Source organism: Dunckerocampus dactyliophorus, chromosome 8, assembly GCF_027744805.1.
Source record: "Dunckerocampus dactyliophorus isolate RoL2022-P2 chromosome 8, RoL_Ddac_1.1, whole genome shotgun sequence".
Taxonomy (NCBI): domain Eukaryota; kingdom Metazoa; phylum Chordata; class Actinopteri; order Syngnathiformes; family Syngnathidae; genus Dunckerocampus; species Dunckerocampus dactyliophorus.
This window is the reverse complement of record NC_072826.1, coordinates 22755460-22777166: the sequence shown is the minus strand read 5'-3', so window position 1 is coordinate 22777166 and position 21707 is coordinate 22755460. Positions and strand designations below refer to the sequence as shown.

Below are 21707 nucleotides of genomic sequence, written 5' to 3'. Positions count from 1 at the left end.
ATTAATCTGTTCCAGAAAGCCAAAAATGTGAACACAAAACATGTTTTTATATTTTACAATTATAGTTTTACAGAAAACAATTCTAAATGCAAATAAATACATATGAATGAAAGGGATAAATGAACATATACTGTAAGGTTACTTTTACCTTAATTGAAGACGTGATTGTTGCCAAAAGACATGGACGCCACCTTGGTGTTTTGCCATGAGTTATTTCTTGAATTCAATAATGTTTCTCACCTCAAGTCTCTGCTTTTCTTTTCATCACGGCCGCAAAATAATGCAAAATGGAGCCAAAGAAAGTTGCAAGAGAAGATAAATAAAGAATAGATTATATATATAACATAAAGAAGGTTTATAAGATAATAAAGAAGGTGAGGAACATTATTGAATTAAAAAATATCTCATAACCAAAACACCAAGGTGGTGTCCGTGTTGATCTCACTGTCACATGCCTTTGTTAACACGTCATCTCGTCTTCAGTGAAGGTTAAATATTTGTTTATCCCTTTCAATTATATGCATTTTGAATTGTTTTATGCATGTAAAACTATAATTGTAAAACTCTAAAAATGTGTTTTGCGTTAACATTTTTGAGACTGTGTTCGTTAGCAAAGAACTACAGAATCAACTGCTGATGACACCATAGACAGGCAATGGAGCTGACTTCTGCTTACTGTTTCAATGTGTTAGCAAGCTAATAGGCTGCTAAGAGTGATATTATACTATATTATATTATACTCACGCAGTGTCGCGCGCCATGTTCTATGCTAACTGGAAAATGTACACAAACCAAGGTAAAATGTTGGCATAAATTTTCGACGTCAACCAAAAAAATGCGCTAACTGGGGCATACACTAACTGAGGTTCCACAGTGTATGTATACCACTGAAGAAAGACTTGACACTTGCATGCCATGTACTTCCAGGGAGAGAAGATCTTCTTTCTCATCAAGCCCACGTCTGCCAACCTGTCTCTGTACGAGCGCTGGAGGTCGTCATCCAGTCATAGTGAAATGTTCTTTGCTGACCAGGTGGACAAGTGTTACAAATGCCCTCTCAAGCAAGGACAAACGCTCTTCATCCCATCAGGTAAGAACTGCCAAGCTGCAGTCTTTCTCTTGCTACTGATTGACAGAGTGTGTACTGCTACTGTAAGTGCCATTTACGAAAATATGTATATTTATATAAAATATCAAATATAGTATCCATGTAATAATTGTCATATGATTAAACCAGTGAATATGAATTAAATTAGTAAAACAACACTAATGTAAGTCATTTTATACAGTACAGCTGTTTGCTGGCCCAAGCCACTCATACATGACAATTTACAACAAAAATGATATGAGTTATTGAAAACATTGGAGGAAATAACATGAAATAAAGGTTATAAAGTATTTTGGCTTAGACTGAGTGAAACAAGTATTTGATGGCAAGCCAAAAGGCGGTTTAATAATTGGTGTTGCACAAAGAGGGCTGGTGTTTCTTTAGGTTGCTCACCAGTGTTGCTCACATCTTTGGCGAGAGAAACATCCCCAAAGCAGAACATTTCCACCTCCATGTTTGACAGAAGGGATGCAGTTTTTGGACTCAAATTCACCATTTCTCTGTTAACTCCACTTGATGCATGCAAAGACCTCCATTTTGGCTTTCATCTGATCACATACTTGATGGTCTTGTAGTCCACTCCAATCTTGTGTAAGCCTACAATTTTGTTGGTCTTCTATTCCATTACAGTCTTGTGCAGGTGTACAGCTTTGTTGATGCTCTCATAGTCCATTCCAGTCTTGTATAGGTCTGCATTTGGTGACTTTTTTTGCAATAAGTTCCAGTCTTTGGCAAGTCTACAATTTTGTTGATGGTCTTTTAGTCCATTCCAGTCTTGTGCAGGTGTACAATGTTGTTGATGGTCTTTTAGTCCATTCCAGTCTTGTGCAAGTGTACAATGTTGTTGGTGGTCTTTTAGTCCATTCCAGTCTTGTGCAGGTGTACAATGTTGTTGATGGTCTTTTAGTCCATTCCAGTCTTGTGCAAGTGTACAATGTTGTTGATGGTCTTTTAGTCCATTCCAGTCTTGTGCAAGTGTACAATGTTGTTGATGGTCTTCTAGTCCATTCCAGTCTTGTGCAGGTCTACAATTTTGTTGAAGCGCTTGCAGTCCATTCCAGTCTTGTGCAAATCTACAATTTTGATGACGCTCTTGCAGTCTTCCAGTCTTGTGTAGGTCTATGATTTTGTTGCTAATCTGGCAGTGCATTACAATCTTGTGCAGGCCTACGATTTTGTTTTTGTTTTTGCAGTCCATTCCAGTCTTGTGCAGGTCTACAATTTTGCTGATGCTCTTCTAGTCCATTCCAGTCTTGTGCAGGTCGGTCTACAATTTTGTTGATGCTCCTATAGTCCATTCCAGTCTTGTACAGGTCTACAATCTTGCACCTGTGGTCAGCTCTTTGGTCTTGCCCATGGTGGTGGAGAGGTGTGAATGGAAGAGAGTTTGTGTGACAGGTGTCTTTTATCCACATAATGAGTTGAGATTAGGAGTACTTCCTTAAAGGGACAGGACTTATTAGTGTGTTTCATGGACACATAACTTGGTGGGGGTCACAATGCTTGGGGATCAAATACTTATTTCACTCAATGTAATATAAATTCATATATAACCTTTTTTTATGTTTATGTCTGAACTTTAAATGATGGCAGTTCATATCTTTGTGGTAAATTTACAAAATCAGCAGGGGATCAAATACTTATTTTCCCTCCTGTAATTTTGTTCAATGCAAGGTAAAGCAAATATAATCTCAACCAAATCTTAAACAATATTAGTTTTTAATCATGTTGATGTAGACACCAGAGAGTTTGTATATGGGCAAAAGTTTTGGGATGCACGTCTACTAAAATGAAAGAAAACATGGAGTTCACCCCTCCTTCACATTAACAGCACTTGACACTCTTTTGTGGAGTCTTTCTTTTTTCTGTCAGCTTCCCCGCATAACCCTAAAACATGCACTTGAGGCTTATTGGAAACTCTAAATCAGGGGTACTCACACTTCTTCAGCCTGCAAGCTACCCTTAAAATGAGCAAGTCCGACAGATCTACCTGCTACTATATAAACATAGAATATATATATATGCAATATATTTATAAATATGTGTATTTATGTACATTGTACATGTATATCAAGGGTGCACACACTTTTACAGCATGCAAGTTTAAGTCAAAATGGTCTACCTCTTACTATAAAAGATATAACGTACAGTCGTCCCTCGTTTATAGCTGTTAATTGGTTCCAGACTCGACCGCGATCAGTGAATTTTCACAAAGTAGGATTCGATATTAATAAATTGCATATTTTTGTAGGTAGAGCATAGAAAACCTGTTTACAACTTTCTAAATACGGGTTTTAACATTATTAGAGCCCTGTTAAGATGAAATAACACCCTATAGTCACTTTGGTTTGGTTCGGTTTAGTTTATTTGAATATGAAGGTTACAATGGAATACATCTCATGAATCATTCTTTCACAATTACACATGTCCAAAAGGAGTAGGAAGAAGCAAAGCTTATTTAATCCTACCCCCCATCCATTCCACATCTAGTACAGTACATGTTGTTCACTTCCTGCATTCCATCTCATATTTTCTATAATAATCAGTGTAATAATAAATAATAAATAACAGTAAAAAAAAAAAAAAAAACAAGCATGACAGAACAATCATTGTGATGATCTTCTGCCTTGTATTTAGCAAACATCAACTGCTTGTATTGTTTTTTGAATTTGCTCATCTCTGTACATTGTTTGAGTTCCATAACGGATTGAGCTACTTTTACATTCAAAAGACCGCCACTAGCATAGCATGCTATGAGCTAAATAGTTAGCCTCTCAAATTTACTTATTCAAAACAAAAGAAAGTGTTTCAAACGGAGTGGGGAAGAAGGACAAAGAAGCCAAAAACTCTGCTGGCTCAATAGCCAGTCTCCATGCAATGTGAAAGGTAATGTAATGTCATGGTAATGTCATGTCTCATAACATTATGAACATACTGATGCTTAGTGACCAGAATACTACATAGAACTTAGCTTTCAATATTTTTTTACTAATAAAAGGCCATAGTCAACCTCGAAACAGCGATAATTAATCAATTATTTTTTGAAAAAACGCGATATAGTGAGGGAGCGATATTCAAACTGAATAATCGAACTATACCTTGGGGTGACTGTATATAAACTCTAACCAGTAAACCTTGAAACTACTATTCTAAATACTAATGATTAGTATTTCACATTCACAGTTTCAAAGTTTACAGGCCATCAGTTGATATCATTGAATAATTCTGATTCTGAATTCACAATTCAATTCAATATGGCAATAAATGTAATGACACATAATTCCTCAATAGTTGTGTACATAACCTGAGTAGTATGTCAATCAAAATAGCTACCTAACGTTCATTATACATACAGGTCAAGCATTATCGGTATGCAAGAAATGAAAATGATTATGCAAAAAAAAATCCAACCGCAGTCAAGGCAACATATTAAAAAGGTTTAAGCAATGGGCACATTTTCCAATTCATCATGAATTAATAGTTTCACAAACACAAGCGGAGAAAACTTTTTTTCTACATAACGAGCTGCTACAAGTGAAGGGATAACTTTTGTTATAGATATGGGCATCGTACCACTGAGTTAGCTTATCCGTAATCGGAATAATAAATATGAACGTTGCATATCCGTGCATCGCTGAGACGTCTGTTCACCACTTACTTTGCCACGGAAGCGCAACAGCGTATCAGGAGGGGAGCGTAATGTCAGCTGACTGATGTCATATGACATTTACAAAGTGACGTTTAGGACAGGGGGGACACATGTGACTGACAGAATGGGCACCCCTGCTCTAAATTGTCCAGAGGTGTGAGTGTGTGTGCGACACAAATGAGGACAAGTGCAATAGAATATTAATGGATGCATCGAAAATACGTTTTTCCCGGCTTCTCTTTACAAATCCCAAGACTTTTGTCTATATAGTGTGTGTCACAGGTGAGTATAGTTACTGTATATATTTTTCCCAATTTTACTTTCAGATGTCTCAGAATAAGAATTGTTTTGTGGTTGTTCTTGATGCGTAACCAGAAAATGTTTTAATTTAAAAAAAAAAAAGGTAAATGTGTCGTTTTCCTTTGAATAATGTGTACATGTTCTCAGGTTGGATCAACGCAATACTGACTCCGGTCGACTGCTTGGCGTTCTCTGGCCATTTTGTCCACAACCTGAGTGTGGAGATGCAGATGAGGTTTCAAATTTATGCTTTATCAAAGACACACTTTGTACATTAAGGGTTTTTTTCTGCCAAAATTGAAGACCATAGAAAGCCACAAACATTCATCATGAAAATATGAAAAAGTTGCACAGAAGCACAAACCAGTCACTTCGGCAACCATGACTGTTGGTCATGTAATGATCAAAGACATATTCACACGTGGAGCAGTGGGAAGGAACCGGCCATGACAGACTTCGATCCCTTGTCGACAGCGCCCAACATTCTGGTTCAACCAACTAATCAGGGCCCTCATCTATAAAAATGTGTGTGAAAATCTGACTAAAAGTCTGCGTGCGCAAATGTGCGTATGTATAAAAAGTGGCGTACGCAACCTTTCACGCAATTTGTGGTTGATAGATTCCACCTTGATGCGTACGCGTACTCCGCCTCAAGTTACACCCTTTCCACGCCTCCATTTCGCCACAGAAGATCAATGCAAAGTGACTCATGAATGTGGCGTATATATTTAAAGAGCCTTGATTGCATTGGAATCATGGCTGGTGGGAAGACGACGAGGATGAAAAAGTGTCATATTTGGAAGACACAGCAGTGGCATCACAAATAAAACAAAGATTGAGTGACAGCACGTCCGCTGTCATCTGTGTGAATGGAGCAGAGCTAACCTAAAAAAAGAGCTTAAAAAAAATAGCGGTCCGATATAAAGGAACACATATCCAGTGCACCAACAAATGTACAAAATGTACATTAGTATGTAATAAGGTCCTCAAATCAAACCTTTATGCATTCCCACATTGTATCAGCATTTGGGACCAAATATGAGGTGAAACAAAAAACAGAAAATACAGTAAAGTATTCTTATCTGTGCATCGTGGGAGAAGATACATTGCAAAGTTAAATTGTGCGCTCAAGGACCGTGGAACAAAGTGGAACAAGTCGCTGCTCGCATTAAGCATGCAAAAATGGTGGGATTTCTAACTCTGCATTATTTTTTAAATAAAACAATGACCAATATTTCCAAAATTTGTGTCCCTTTACGATAAAATTTATGTAATTATTTACAAATTATTTCATTTTTAATTTTTGTTTTTGTTTTTATTCATTGCACCTGAATGTTTCCCGCAGCCTGGTGGTTGGTGACCCCTGCCTTTCAGCATGCTTGTGGCTATGATGAACTCTTTTATGTACTCATTAAATGTGATTAATCACGATTAAATATTTTAATCGATTGACATTCCTAGTAAAAATATATTAAATCATTAAAATAATAATAAAATATGAAATTTTAAAAAAAGGCAATGGAATACAGTACTTCACTGCTTTTCTAAGGGGTTGAGTTGTCATTGCCGAAAAATTGCTAGTATTAGTGAAACCTTGGTTAGCATTATTAATCTGTTCCAGAAGGTACGATTGTAACTGAAACGTACTCAAACCAAATCAATTTTTCCCATAAAAAATAATCTAAATCCATTTAATCCGTTCCAGAAGGACAAACATTTTAACACAAAACACATTTTTACAGTTACAATTATACTTTTACATGCAGAAAACAAGTGCATATAAATATACTGTATATAAATGATTGAATTGAATTGAAAGTCTGAGTGAGGCTGGGCCGTATAAAGTATTCGGAGTAGGGCTGGGAATCTCGGGTCACCTCACGATACGACACGCGATACATGGCTCACAATAACAATAACATCTTGATACGGTGATTGGGTGAACCAAATAAATAAATAAATAATTTCAGGATGTATATTTTGCTGCATTCAGCTGGGATAAGCTCCATCTTACCCGTGACCCTAATGATGATGACAAGCGGTATAGAAAATGGGTGGAATTTTTTTTACCACATTTTTAAAGTGACTCACTTCCTCTTAGTTCAGTGTAGGCTTATATGTGCATCCTACGAGTAATATTGACTTCTCGCAGGCCGTATTGCAGTAATCTTTGAAGACAAGTTGCGGGCCGCAAATGGCCCACGGGCCACAAGATGGAGACCCCTGGGATAAATGAACATTTAAGGTGTCCCGATACAATATCTTCACTTCCCATTCAGTTCCGACATTGCAGCCTTAAATATCGACCAATAGCACAAATCATACATACTTTTATTGCTGGAATGTTAGAAAAGACTTGATCAAGTGATGTTACTCAAACAGAGAATAATAGTCAGCGACAGCAGGTACGAGAAAAACTGACCCATTTACTTCTTGATGCATGTGATGTGTACAGCCGATGACTTTGCCATGCTGTGGGTTTTTCTCACGCTTTGCCGAACAGCAGTGGATGTTTCAGGAAGCCGTGGTGTTAAGGAAAATCCTTCTTCAAATACATGTTGAAATTGATCGAATTAAACTTCCTGGGTTTTGTGCCATCATGGGAAACTTGTGCATGACAAATGTTGCACTCACCTACAACGTCTTTGTCCGACTTTTACGAAAAGCACAGCCACACGGCTGATATCACTCCTACTCCTTGCTAAAAACACTATCATACAGTGTTGTGTTCACATGGGTTCTGCATGCTGAATAGAAGGGCTGCTGCTAGATAGAAGTGCTGGTGTGGAGTCTGCAATGGACTGGAGATTTTCGATGCAGGCCGATATAATCCAATGCTGTTTTTTTGGCTGACATTGGATCGGGACACCCCACATTTAAGGTTACTTTTACCTTCATTGAAGATGTGATTGTTGCCATAGACACGATGTGGCAGTGAGAGCAACACAGACACCACCTTCCTGTTTTGCTATGAGTTATTTCTTTAATTCAATAGTGTTTATCACCTCAAGTCTCTGCTTTTCTTTTGACCACGGCTGCAAAATAACCCAAAACGGGGCCAAAGAAAGGTGCAAGTGCATTTTGATAAAGAAGGTGAGAAACACTATTGAAAAACTGGAGGCTTTCTAACAGTGGGACTTCTATACTGTACATTTTTCCGGTATTATCGCGTATTTATAAATTACTATACACTTTTGGCGAATGAGATGTGTGCAGAAAAAACTGCCTATTTTCAAAGAAAAAAATGTAAAATAATTTTTTGACCATAAATCTGAGAATTTGCAGGTTTTCACAGTATATAAATAGATAATTAAATAAATATATTGGTCACATTTAATGTTTTGCTTTGTATTTACAGTCTTTAATTTTAGCAGAAAAAAACCCTCCATATCATTGTGCCTGCCTTTCTAGGCTTTTTGTCCGATAGCATTTTTACAATGTACATTTTCATGATGCTGAAGCCTTTCCACTGACTTCCTTTCAGAGCGTACGAAATCGAAAAGCGGCTCAAGGTCAAAACCCTCAACCCATTCCCCAACTTTGAGACGGCATGCTGGTACGTGGGACGCCATCTCCTTGAGCGATTCAAAGGTGAACACTTGATGACCTTGATGCCGTGTTTTGCTGCAGCATGTGGTGTTTTTAAAGTATGGCAACTATCACATTACTAGCAATCTGTGTGGAAAAATTTGTGAAAGCGGAAAAAATAACTAGTCTGAAAAAATGTGTGACAGCTGCAGCCTGCACACTCACAGCAGATGCTGGAATATTATTTCAGTCATTTAAGCAGTGAATTGTAGCGTTCACAGATCGTGCTTCAAAGGCTTTGGCTGAGCAAGAATCACTTGCTCCATTACAAAATTAAACACAGCTCCTTTTCTTTATATTTTCACTATTTTAGCCGTGCATGTGTGTGTGTGTGTGTTTTGCATACTATTTCAGACCCACAAGGCCTTGTCATTAATATAGCATTACTTTGTGCGCGCTGTGAGTGCAGGGGAAAGACTCCCTAATGTTTTTCTGTGATCATATTAATTGCTTCCTTTTTGGGGTTGCTTACACTTCAGTGCAATCACGGCTGCAATCAAGTCCGCTTAAGGGAAGCTTTTTAGGAATTCATATCACAAGGTTATTTTATTATACATATTTGTTGACACAGTTGTTTTGTATTGTCAAACAGAAGAAGAAATCCACATTTGGCATTCTCATGATTTCACTTAAGGTCGTGCTTTCGTGTACGCATCTGGACTTGGGCTGCAACTAACAATTATTTCTTAGTATATTAATCTGAAGTCTGTTGTTTGTATTAATCCAGTAATCGGTTAGGTCTTAGGCCAGGGGTGTCCAAACTTTTTCCACCAAGGGCCACATACTGAAGAAAGAAATGTATCTACGCTTTGTGGTGCATGTGAAAGAGTGTATTCTTTGTATGAACTTTGGACTTTGCTCTTTTTCCCATTTTTCTGTTGTTTTTTTTATTATTATTATTATTTTTATTATTTTCCAAATATTTCCACTTTCTTCACACATAATCTTTGTACATTTATATTTCATAATATTATGACTTTATTGCCATAATATTTTCACTTTATTCCCATGAATACATAAACGTATACGTTTTTTCCCCAACCTAATTTTTCCAAAATTACAACTTTACTTTGTTTTTCATATTACGACAGCTAAAAAAATGATCCCATCCATCCATTTTCTATGAAACTTATCCTCACTAGGGTCGCGGGTATGCTGGAGCCTATCCCAGCTGACTTTGGGCGAGAGGCCAGTCAATCGCAGGGGACATACTGTATAGACAAACAATCATTCACGCTCACATTCATACCTATGGACAATTTAGAGTCGCTAATTAACCTAACATGTTTTTGGAATGTGGGAGGAAACCGGAGGACCCGGAGAAAACCCACAAACGCACAGGGAGAACATGCAAACTCCACACAGAGATGCCCAAAAGAGATACGAACCCAGATCTTCTCGATCCCCTGACTGTGTGGCCAACATGCTAACCAGTAGGCAACCGTGCGGCCGCTAAAAAATTATGTAATTAAAAAAAATAATTCAGCAATTTTTGTTAGTGAGCACTCATAATTCATCCACCTCACAGGTGTGGTAAATCAAGATGCTAATTAGACAGCACGATTACTGCGCAGCTGTGCCTTAGGTTGGCCACAATAAAAGGCCACTACAAAATGTGCAGTTGAATTGTATTGTACCGTACAGTAATCCCTCGCCACTTTGAGCTTTGAATTTCGCAGCTTCACTCTATCACCGTTTATCAAAAATACATTAATTAATAAATCACGCTGTTTCGTGGTTCAATACGGCCTTATTAGTAAAAAAAAAAAAAGCATTTATAAGCATATTTTAAGTGGAGCATAAAAATGGCTAAATGAAGTAAAATACAAAAATAAGGCATTCAAAAGATGCATTCAAGAGATTCAAGAGAGTTTTATTGTCATATGCATAGTAAAACAGGCAGTTATACTATGCAATGAAAATCTTATTCTGTTCATTCTCCCAAGAAAAGAAAGAAAACACAAGAAAGAATAAGAACATAAGAAACATAAACATATATACCAATAAATTAAGCAACAACAACAGAAGAGACATGAATACAAATAAATAAATAAATAAAAGTGCTATGAGTGTGTGCGTGTGTTGCGTGCGGCATGTGTCAGTGCTTCGTGTGAGTGCAGTCTGATGGCCTGTGGGTAAAAGCTGTTTGCCAGCCTTGTGGTCCTGGACTTCAAACTCCTGTAGCGTCTTTCTGACGGTAGGAGTGTGAATAATGAGTGTTGTGGATGTGTGCTGTCCTTGATGAGGTTGTGTGTTCTGCGTAGGACTCTAGTTTTATAAATGTCTTGCAGTGAGGGGAGGGCTGCCCCAACAATGTTCTGTGAGGTCTTGATCACCCGCTGGAGTGCCTTCCTATCACGTGTTGTACAGTTACCGTACCAAACAGTGATGGAGGCGGTAAGGACACTTTCGATAGTGCATCTGTAGAAGCAACTAAGGATTGTGGTGGACATACAGTAGACTGATATTTGGTATTTGACACTGGCCCCTAGATGTCAGTAATTACTGAAGAAGGAAGGAAGTACTGTAAAGAAACCAGAAGTAAAAAAGGAATAACAAGAAGAGACTCTCCCAATGCTAACATATGTGAGTTTATATTATATCTTATTTTGTCTTATTATGTCAACTATATTGGCTTTCTCCGGGTACTCCGGTTTCCTCCCACATTCCCCCAAAAAAACATCCATGTTAGGTTAATTGGCGACTCTAAATTGTCCATAGGTATTGAGTGTGAATGGTTGTTTGTCTATATGTGCTCTGCGATTGGCTGGCGACCAGTCCAGGGTATACCCCGCCTGTCGCTCGAAGTCAGCTGGAATAGGCTCCAGTATACCCCCGCGACCCTAATTAGGATAAGCAGCATAGAAAATGGCTGGCTGGATAAATAAAGTACTATCATTTTAAGCATGTCAGTGTTTTAATATTATATATTTTATTAGTTTTTCATTATTTTCTTCTTTATACATATCACTTATATGCACATAATCTGCAGTATATTTATGTTCAGTTAAGTTTTTTTGTTTTGTTAGTCAAGTAGTGTAAGTGCAAGTCAAGGCAGCAAGATTTTTAGTTGTATCCTTTAAATTGTGCAGAAAACTCTATCTGGAGTTTGAATTCTATTAGTAATGCATTAGTAACTTTAAGTTTTTTGTGTTTGCAGGTTTACATAAAGCAAACAAACAGCCTGCGCCGTATCTGGTCCATGGTGCAAAAATCATAAATGGAGCCTTCAGGTCGTGGACAAAAAAACAGGTATGGACACATGTTGTCATGTTAATATATACACAATATACACATATTGACACATCATTTCTTTTCTTTCTCACTTTGAAGGCTCTCTTGGAACATGAAGATGAACTTCCAGAGAACATGAAACCATCACAGCTCATTAAGGATCTTGCCAGAGAGATTAGACTGTCAGAGGTATTATTACGTTTTAGTCCAACTATTACATGATCTAGGAATATGCAGTAATCCCTTGTTTATCGCGGTTAATTGGTTCCAGACACGGTGATGATAAGTACATTTCCGCAAAGTAGGACTTCTTATTTATAAATGGAATCATTTTGCAATTAGAGCATAGAAAAACTGTTGTATGACCTAAATATGCTTTTTAACATGATTACAGACTTCAAGGCATGAAATAACACCCCTGTAATGACCTTTACACTCATATTACCCAATAAAGTAGACATAAAAACAGAAAATATGACATTAGACATAAATAAGACTCATGCTCATGTGTGTCGCTTTAAATGTGTTAGGGGAGCTAAGTGGGAAGTTGGGGGTGCAGAGTTGAGTTTTAGCTTGGCGTGGGTTACGGCCACAACAGTAGCCCGTCTTAGGTATTATTGTGCCTGTTGTGAGATAAATCAAACCTGGAATAAAAACAAGTTGTCAAGTCTGGTGCTTGTGTGTAGCACCCAACATTACTGACATCTAGGATCAGTGTAGAATACTACATATCATCATAACGTCTTTGAATGAGTCTTCTGAATGCCTTATTTGTATTTTATTTCGTTTAGCCATTTTTATGCTTAAAAATGTGTAATTTAGGCAGAAAATATGTAACATTTGCTTAATGTGCATATTTTTTTACTAATAACAGGCCATATTCAACCACGAAAAAGCATATTTTATTATTATTATTATTTTTTAAATGTGATAGGGTATAGCTGTGAAATTCGAAGTGCGAAGTGGCGAGGGACGACTATAATCAGAAAAAGATAAATCATCTTGACATAGTATTCTATTGTATTACCAGTGATTACCAGCATTACCAGTGACTGTTTGGACCTCCCTAACATTTGCTTTACCAGGCAGCATCAGAGCAGAAGGTTTATCATCTACAAGGTGTACCTAAAGTCTGGACACAGACAAAAATGCATATACAATATTATACAATTATAAAACAATATATACGCACACAGGTGGTCCTCGGGTTGCATACGAGCTCTGTTCCTAGACTGTGATATAAGTCGAGGTTTGGTGTAAGTGGTACCTTACGCCTAGTTATTACTGTCACTTTCAGAGGACCTGTGCGCTGCCTGGCAATTATGCGTGGAGTTTTGTGATTTCTGAAAGTCTCTGACTGTGCCATGTGTCTTGACTGTGTGTGACGGTTGAGTTTGTTGCCAGTAGCCACTTTTGTTTTCTCAATAAAGAGATTGTTGATGGCACACCTCCTCGTCATTCGTACAACTTCCTGGGAGACATTAAAATACCATCTTTATCCTTAATTACAGTCTCGACAGTCCAGTAGTGTGGCTCGCATGAGCCGTACATAGTCTATTCTTCCACGGCGCACCGCTCTGTAACTAATTCTCGAGCGAGTCTTGTGTTGACCAACCAAAATTATGTTTTTGAGTACTTTATGGGACAGCATATGTAAACATGAAATTCCGAAACCTTGGACCACCTGTATAGTATAGTTTACATTTTAATTTTGTATACAGTATAATCTAAAATAAATGTATATTTTCCATTTAGAAAATCTATATTTTAATTACATTTAATATTTTTTTAAACTATTAAACTACTAATATAGTCTAAACGTCCTGAATGAGCTGAATGTTTTGATGTTGGAATGGTTTGTTTTGGTTGAGAAATGACAATGAATGACTTTCAAATGTAAGCTTCATATAAATATAATTCTGTGTTTGCCCTCTTTTCATTTCTAGAATGCAACAAAAGCTATTAAATGTGAGCCTGGTTTTAAAGTGCCAGTCGAGGGGCCATTATCCACCCATTCTGACCCCGAAGAGCCGGTCTCGCCGGCTGAGGTCCCCTCCCCAAGCAGCGAGATAGCCAGAAAGAAAGCCTCCAAACCCCCTAAACCTCCTAGGCCACCAAACCCCCTAAAGATGCCCAAGGCTCCCAAACCTCCTAAAATGCCCAAGGTCAAAGATGGAGGTAAGAAGAAAATAAAAAATCTCAAAGATTCACCACCTCCACCTAAACCCTCCAGTTTCGCAGCTCTGGAGTCCCATGCAAAGGACATCTTGAGTAAGATGGACCAGCCAAAGAAGACCAAAGTAAGCAACGTTGTCAGATGATGTTGAAGTGTTGATGACTACAGTATTTTTCTACACTAAATAGCCTTGAGAGCCAATTGTGTTTGGCAAACAATAGTGTAGAAGTGTACTGCAGCTCCACACTTATCTACATGACAAATATTATACTGAACAAGTAATATGGGATTTTTCTCCAGGGTGTGAAGAATATTCTGACTCTGTCAGAAAAAGAAACATTACAGCAAAACAATATGGAAAAGTTTGAAATCAGAGAGCAGAATAAAAACAAGACAGAAGCAAAATGGAAGTACAAGGTAAGCTCTTTTTGCCCATTTCATTATCTGTCTGCAATATCTTTATTTATTTATATGATTATTATTTCTGAGAGATTTATGTATTTTATTTACTTATTTATTTTAATATATATGAATACAAAATAAATCAAATCAATGTTGTACAATTGAATTTATTTGAAAGGTACAAGACAGAAAACAACATACATCTATGGCAGTGTAAATACATAAGTGCTAAAAAAATGCAACCCTAAAGCAACAGGAAGTCCAGGAAGACACCGAAGAAACAATAGTAAACAAAAAAACAACTCCAAAAAACAAGACTGAACATACTGTATGTAAACTAAAAACAACACTTAGCGTTGAAGCTGGTAATAAGCAAACAATGGAACATGGATGTAGAGTGGAAAGCTCAGGTCAACGATGGGAAACCATGAGGAGTAATTTGGCGTCTTGTCTGTGTGGACGCAGGCCTTATGAATGTTAATTGCTGATTGCGTTCACGTTGTTGCTCCGGCACAGATACTAATCAGGTCCTTCCAAAAGAGCAGATACTGCGGTTTAAGGGGCTATCCACACGGAAACGTTTTCAGGTCAAAACAGCATTAGTATTTTAGTATTAGTATTAGTATTTTATCGTTTCAGCCTCTCATCCACACGAGAATGGCATTCTGGGTGGGTGCCCTGAAACGGTATTTTTGAAAACGGCTTCCAGAGTGGGAAAATCTGGCTCGTCGTTTTCGTATAGACGAGCAATCTGCTGCTTTTTTCAAACGATGATGTCAGCAATCCGTCGCCGTCACGTGACTAGAAGTGAGCTTTGACGACAAGCCAACATAATATCTGAATATTTCGAGTGGCATGACTCACCGCAGTCTCCATTCTCCAGGTATTTTCTTGTCTTATACAGCCAAAAATGACGCACATGTAATTCCACTTTGTCTAGACGAGCCTTGGAAAGCGGAGAACGACGGACTTATGCGCATGTGTTCTTTCTTCTTCTATGGTTTGGTATGTCACGTGGGTCCGTCTACATGTCTGTTTACAGCGGCACATGTAGGTGTGCCTTGTGTATTACATCGTTTTCACTCAGTGATCCGTTCCCATCTGGATGCAACTATTTAGTAATCCGACAACGCAATTCTTTTTAAGCCTCCAAAAAAATAATCTCAGGAGCATTTGTGTGTTGATAGGGCCTATAGCTGGGAAAACAACACTTACTAGGAACAGAGCAACAAGGCAGTCGAGGAAAGTTCTCAAGAAACAATAGTGAAAAGAAGCAACAAAAAAACAACTGTAATAACAAAAGACTGAACATATATCAACTAAAAACAAGAGTTAGCGTGGAAGCTAGTAGCAAGCAAACAAGGGAACATGGAAGTAGTGGTAAAGAGTGGAAAGTGCAGGTCAACGATGGGAAACCATGAGGAATAATCTGGCAAGACATCTTCTTGGTGTGGACACAGGGCCTATGAATGATGTTAACCGCTGATTGCACCTACCTTGTTGCTCCGCTCCCAGACACTAATCAAATCCTTCCAAAGGAGCAGATACTGCTGCTTAAGGCTGGGAAAACAACTCTTACTAGGAGCAGAGTAACAAGGCAGTCCAGCAAGGTGCAACAGTGAAAAGAAGCAACTAAAACCTGCCCCAACGAAGTGCAAAAAAACACTGACCATACAAAAAACAAAAGGTAGCGTGGAAGCTAGTAGCAAGCAAACAAGGGAACATGGAAGTGGTGGCACAGAATAGAGAACTGAGTCAATCCAGGGAACCCATGAGGTGTCGTCTTTGTGTGGAAGAAAACAGTAACTGACCAAAATAAGAGTTTTTGTTGGGATGTAGTTAAGTTTCTTATTGGTTGAAGTGTAGTATTATTAGTTGCAGCTTGCAGTCCCGTTCCCCATCTCTACTGAACTGTAGACTGTAGACTGCACTTTATTTGTTTACCAAGTAGACACCATAAACACTTCCTGTCCCTCACTTAATGTGTGGGAATCGGTACACCTCCTAAAAATGTGATGACAATTACATGTAGCGTTGATATGTCTCACGACTGACTGTGATTGTTGAGTGGAGTCCTTCTATTGTCACTTATGTATCTTCATGCTGTCCAGTCAATATCCATGTTGAATTGCTTATGTGACATTATTTGTCTTTTTGCCCTCCAGAATAGTAAACCAGACTCCCTGCTGAAAATGGAAGAGGAGTGCAAATTTGACAGAATGTCACTGTTGGGCAATAAAGAGAAAGTCGGCTTTGCGATGGCACGCAAGAAAATCCTGGGGTATGGACAGAATGTACACTTACGAGTTTCAATTCCAGCGCTTTCATCTATGTAATACACTCTCACTTTGTGTGTTGTTTCCTATTTAGGTCCAAGACACTGAAACCTCAGACCAACACAAGTCATTTTGGCGCCTTACAAAACCTAAAAGAGGACAAACCGAAGCCAGTGAGAGATGAGTATGAATACGTCTCGGATGAGGGAGAACTGAAGATTGACGAGTTCCCCATTAGACGGAAAAAGAACGCTGTAAAGAGAGACCTTTCCTGTGAGTATTGTGTTGTTCGGTCGTCTTTTAGTGCCAATTGAATACAGTGGAACCTTGTTTAGCGTCATTAACCCGTTCCAGAAGGTCCAACTCTAAATGAAAGGTACTCTAACCAAATCAATTTTTCCCATAAGAAATACAGTAATCCCTTATTTAGCTGTGAATTGGTTCCAAACCCGGCCATGATAAGTGAATTTACGCAAAGTAGTATTAAAGTAGTATAGTATAAATGTAATATTTTTGTAGTTACAGCACAGAAAACCCGTGTAAGACATTCTAAATATGGGTTTTAACTAGGGATGTCAACTGATTAAAATATTTAATTGTGATTAATTGTGTACCTTTGAAAGATCAACATGAGACGACATAATCAATATTAAGTATCATTCTCCTGAAGCAAATAATCTCACAAAATATAATTGTGACTAAAATTCCAAATAAAGGTTTGCAAAACACCCAACAACTAAGTGAAATGAAAACAGGGTGTTAGAAAAATAAATATTGACAACTTAGAAAAAGCAGAATGCTCAAAAACAGTCAGTAGTTTACAGAACTAGGACTGTGCCCATATACCAGGGGTCACCAACGTGGTGCCCGTGGGCATTTGGCCATTTTCATTTTGTAAAAGTAGCTCTTACATGGAAAAACGTTGGTGACCCCTGCCATATACTGTAGTGCAGTCAGGCTATCACTTATACTTCACTTCCAAACACTCTTTTACAGAGACAAACACTCCCACACAAACACTTACACACACTTTCCCAAAGACACAATGTGGCAGCAAGATCAACACAGACACCACCTTCCTGTTGTGTGCTGAGTTATTTATTTAATTCAACAGTGTTTCTCACCATCTTTATCAAAATGCTCACACTTGCAACTTTCTTTGGCTTAATATTTAATATGCCGGTGGGCTCTATTGTCTCGAAATTACGGTACATTACACTCCTGATCAAAATCTTAAGACCAGTTGAAAAATTGCTCGAATTTGCATTTTGCACATTTGGATCTTAATGAGGTTTTAAGTAGAGCTACAATATGCAAAAGCAAGAAGGGGGAGTGAGACAAAAAGCACTTTGGAAAAGTAATTTATTGAAAACAAGAATTCAACTGAAATAGGCTGTTTATCAGCTGATCAAACGTTTAAGACCACAGGCTATAAAAGTCAAAATCTGCTCAAAATTTTCATTTTCTGTCAGGCGTTCACACTGCCATGCCCTCCTGATGGCCTAAAGCTAAGAAGCTTTCTCTTTTTGAACGTGGTCGGATTGTTGAGTTGCATAAGCAAGGCCTCTCGCAGCGTGCCATTGCTGCTGATTTTGGGCGCAGTAAATCAGTCATTCTAATTTTTATTTATTTATTTATTTTTCCCCCCCCCCTGTCCTGTCCAGCGGGAGGGGGACAAAAAAAACAGAGACAAGGACAACAGCAACAGTTGTGACAACAATAACAGAACAACAGAAACAAACAGGGCTACATCAGCAAATGTCTGTGACGACTATAAAGACTCTGACGGAAAGGACAAAATAATATCAACAACCACAGTGACAATACCGCATTGAAACAGTCACACATAATCGTAGTAATGAAATGATTAACTATGATAGTGATCAGAATGACAATAACTGTAATGCACATCATTGTAAAAACTATAATCATATTGCCGACATCACCGTCACTGTAATAAGCCAACAACACAATAACACCCTGGTTAACTCAGTGAGTAATGTGGGGAAGTACGTATGTATTGAGAGTGTGCACATGTACGTGTGTACAGGTATACCTGTATGTGTGCAAGTCCTCATATATATAAAGGTGCAAGAATCTGTGAGCGTGTAATTGTCACTGAGAATTCATGAAAGGAGAGGGGCCCCCGCTCCACCACCCAGAGAGCTCTGCCCCAAATAGTCAGGCCGAGCCCCCACCGCCAGAAAGCCACCAGGCCCACAGGGGCAGGCAGCACAAAGATCAGCCCCCCATGAGCCAGCCCAGAGAGCCTTCCCCCCCGGGAAGACCAGCAAGGGGCCACATTCAAAATTTTTTGAAAGATCCTGAGAATTATGAAACAAAAGTCAAGTGATTGACCCAAAAAAATCACACCTGTGCTCAGCCGGAGGATCCGATTGGCTGTCCATCAAGACACAGGGCGGTCTTCGACCCACATTAAGGCCCTTACCCGACTTCAGCGCAATAACCATCAAACGTCATCTGCGGGAAAAGGGTTTGAAAAACAAAAAACGAATTCAAAGACCTTGTCTCCTTCAACGCCACAAAACTGACCATTTAGACTTTGCCAGGGAGCATCAAACATGGGACATTGAAAGGTGGAAAAAAGTTTTATTCTCTGATAAGAAAAAAATGTAACCTTGACAGTCCAGATGGCTTCCAACGTTACTGGCATGACAAGGAGATCCCACCTGAGATGTTTTCTACCCGACACAGTGGAGGGGGGTCCATCATGGTCTGGGGTGCTTTTTCATTCAGTGGAACACTGGAGCTTCAGGTGGTGCAGGGTTGTCAAAGGGCGGCTGCTTACGTGCAGATGTTGCAGCGGGCATCCCTCATGACTGAGGGCCCTCGTCTGTGTGGTAACAGCTGGCTTTTTCAACAGGACAACGCTGCAGTTCACAATGCTCGCTTGACCAAGGACTTCTTCAGGGAGAATAACATCACTCTTTTGGACCATCCTGCATGTTCCCCTCATTTAAATCCCATAGAGAACATTTGGGGATGGATGGCAAGGGAAGTTTATAAAAATGGCCATCAGTTCCAGACAGTTTTTAGCCCTTCGTGAAGCCATCTTCACCACTTGGAGCAATGTTCCCACTAGCCTCCTGGAAACACTCGCATCAAGCATGCCCAAACAAATTTGATTAACAAGTGATTAACAAGAACGGTGGAGCTACTCATTACTGAGTCCTACTGAGAACATTTTTTGTTCTGGTTTGGAGAGTTTTTTGTTCATTTTTGAGCGACGGTCTTAAACCTTTGATCAGCTGATAAACAACCTGTTTCATTTTTTTGGGTTTTGTTTAAATTACAGGTTCCAAATGTTCTTTGTCTCAGTCCCCCTTCTTGTTTTTGCATATTGTAGCTCTACTAAAAACCTCATTAAGATCCAAATGTGCAAAATGCAAATTCTGGCAATTTTTCACCTGGTCTTAAGATTTTGATCAGGAGTGTATTTCTCATGGAAAAAAATGATTTGGTTAGCATCTGCTTTGGTTAGAGTCGGACCTTCTGGAACGGATTAATGACGCTGACCAAGGTTCCGATGTATCTAATTTTCCCTTTTGTGTCGCACCGCAATGATGGTGTGTTCAAGGGCTGCCGAACAAATAATCTTAGTGTTTGAGGAAGTGAAGCATACATAAACATGTAAACGTTGTGGGTTTTTTTAAGTGGTACATGTGTGCTGTACATTTTACCTGTATTGTCACATATTTATAAATAATTACAGCCTTAGGGTGAATGAGATGGGTTTTTTTGTCGTAAAAGTGGTCTTTTTTTTGGAGAAAAAAATAAATATGAAAAAAAAAAATTGGGGATCCAAAAATCCATGAAACTGTAGAGCCGTGTGTGCTGAATATCGAACCTGCAGGGTTCAATTGTACTGTTGGATACAAGTTGTTGTCTTTTGTTTAGCTTAAGCCAGTAACTATGTAATTGGACAGCTCATACACAACCAATCCAATGATTTCTTAGAGATGATCAGAGATAGGTAAACAACGATGAAGAAAATATATTGACCTGTTGCTTCATTCCAAATTTGTTGTTTTGCAGTTTTGTCAGAAATCAGAGAACCAATTCAGCCAGCCAAAAAACCAAAGTTCCAGCCCTTGGTGACAAAGGTATGTAACTCCATACAATAGATCATTTGATCATGAGCCAATGTAGAATATCACAGGGACATTAACCTTCAACCCTTCAACCTTCAAGGTGTTGTCTGTCATGGTTTGTTCCTGCAGTGGGGGCGCTTGCGTTCAAACATACTATATCCCGCTCTCTTCCTGCTTAGCCAAGACTGCTAATTGTCAATAGCTTCTCTGTGACTCGGACACGGCTCACGCCAGCTATGAACACCACTTCCCCTTTTCAGGTTGAACGACAAATTTAATTCAGTGGTAATTGTGAAGGAAATGGATGTTTTTTCTTTAATCTGTTTTCAGAAAGCGCTATTGGTAACATATGCTGGACAGTGGTGGTCTTTTTATATTTCTGGGTGAAAAAAGTGGCAAGTGTTAGCTTTCAAACACTGGTAAGTGTGTTACATTAGTGTTTTGTTTTATGACATTATTCATGACATATACTGCTTTGGGACGGCTTGCTTGTTTTCTATATTTGTCCATTTAAATGCTTGTGCTTTGAATTGTCTTCTGTTTTTCTAAAATTGGTTTGGATGAACTTTTAGCTGAGGTTTTTGCAGTTATGTGGATGAATAACGGCACACTAGTATTCACACTAGCATTCGTATCGCAGACTTGGAAGTATGCTTCCAAGTCACTCTTACAGAACCTGCAGGGGAATTCCAGGAATTCAGATTATTTGAAAAACTCTTGAAATGCTGAAATCCCTCCAGGTAAACAGCAGATTCTGGAAGTGGTCATTAGGGTTTGCGTTTATTTTGTTATTGAGGATGTGAGTCAAGACATGATGGATGCAAATCCAGTAACCACAGTGTTCCTACGGATTTGACATTTA

At 38.6% G+C, this 21707-nt stretch overlaps 1 protein-coding gene across 2 annotated transcripts in view; it reads left to right on the top strand.

Annotated features, from left to right (window-relative positions):
- Positions 1 to 21707, top strand: part of phf2 (PHD finger protein 2) — a 76655-nt gene that overhangs the window by 34793 nt on the left and 20155 nt on the right. For both annotated transcript variants that reach the window (XM_054783501.1, XM_054783500.1), the window contains exons 7-16: positions 928 to 1090; positions 5205 to 5292; positions 8542 to 8648; positions 11806 to 11897; positions 11979 to 12068; positions 13826 to 14179; positions 14356 to 14472; positions 16623 to 16738; positions 16828 to 17006; positions 20790 to 20857. In XM_054783501.1, coding sequence (XP_054639476.1) covers positions 928 to 1090; positions 5205 to 5292; positions 8542 to 8648; positions 11806 to 11897; positions 11979 to 12068; positions 13826 to 14179; positions 14356 to 14472; positions 16623 to 16738; positions 16828 to 17006; positions 20790 to 20857 — 1374 coding nt within the window. The remainder of the gene's footprint in view (positions 1 to 927; positions 1091 to 5204; positions 5293 to 8541; positions 8649 to 11805; positions 11898 to 11978; positions 12069 to 13825; positions 14180 to 14355; positions 14473 to 16622; positions 16739 to 16827; positions 17007 to 20789; positions 20858 to 21707) is intronic.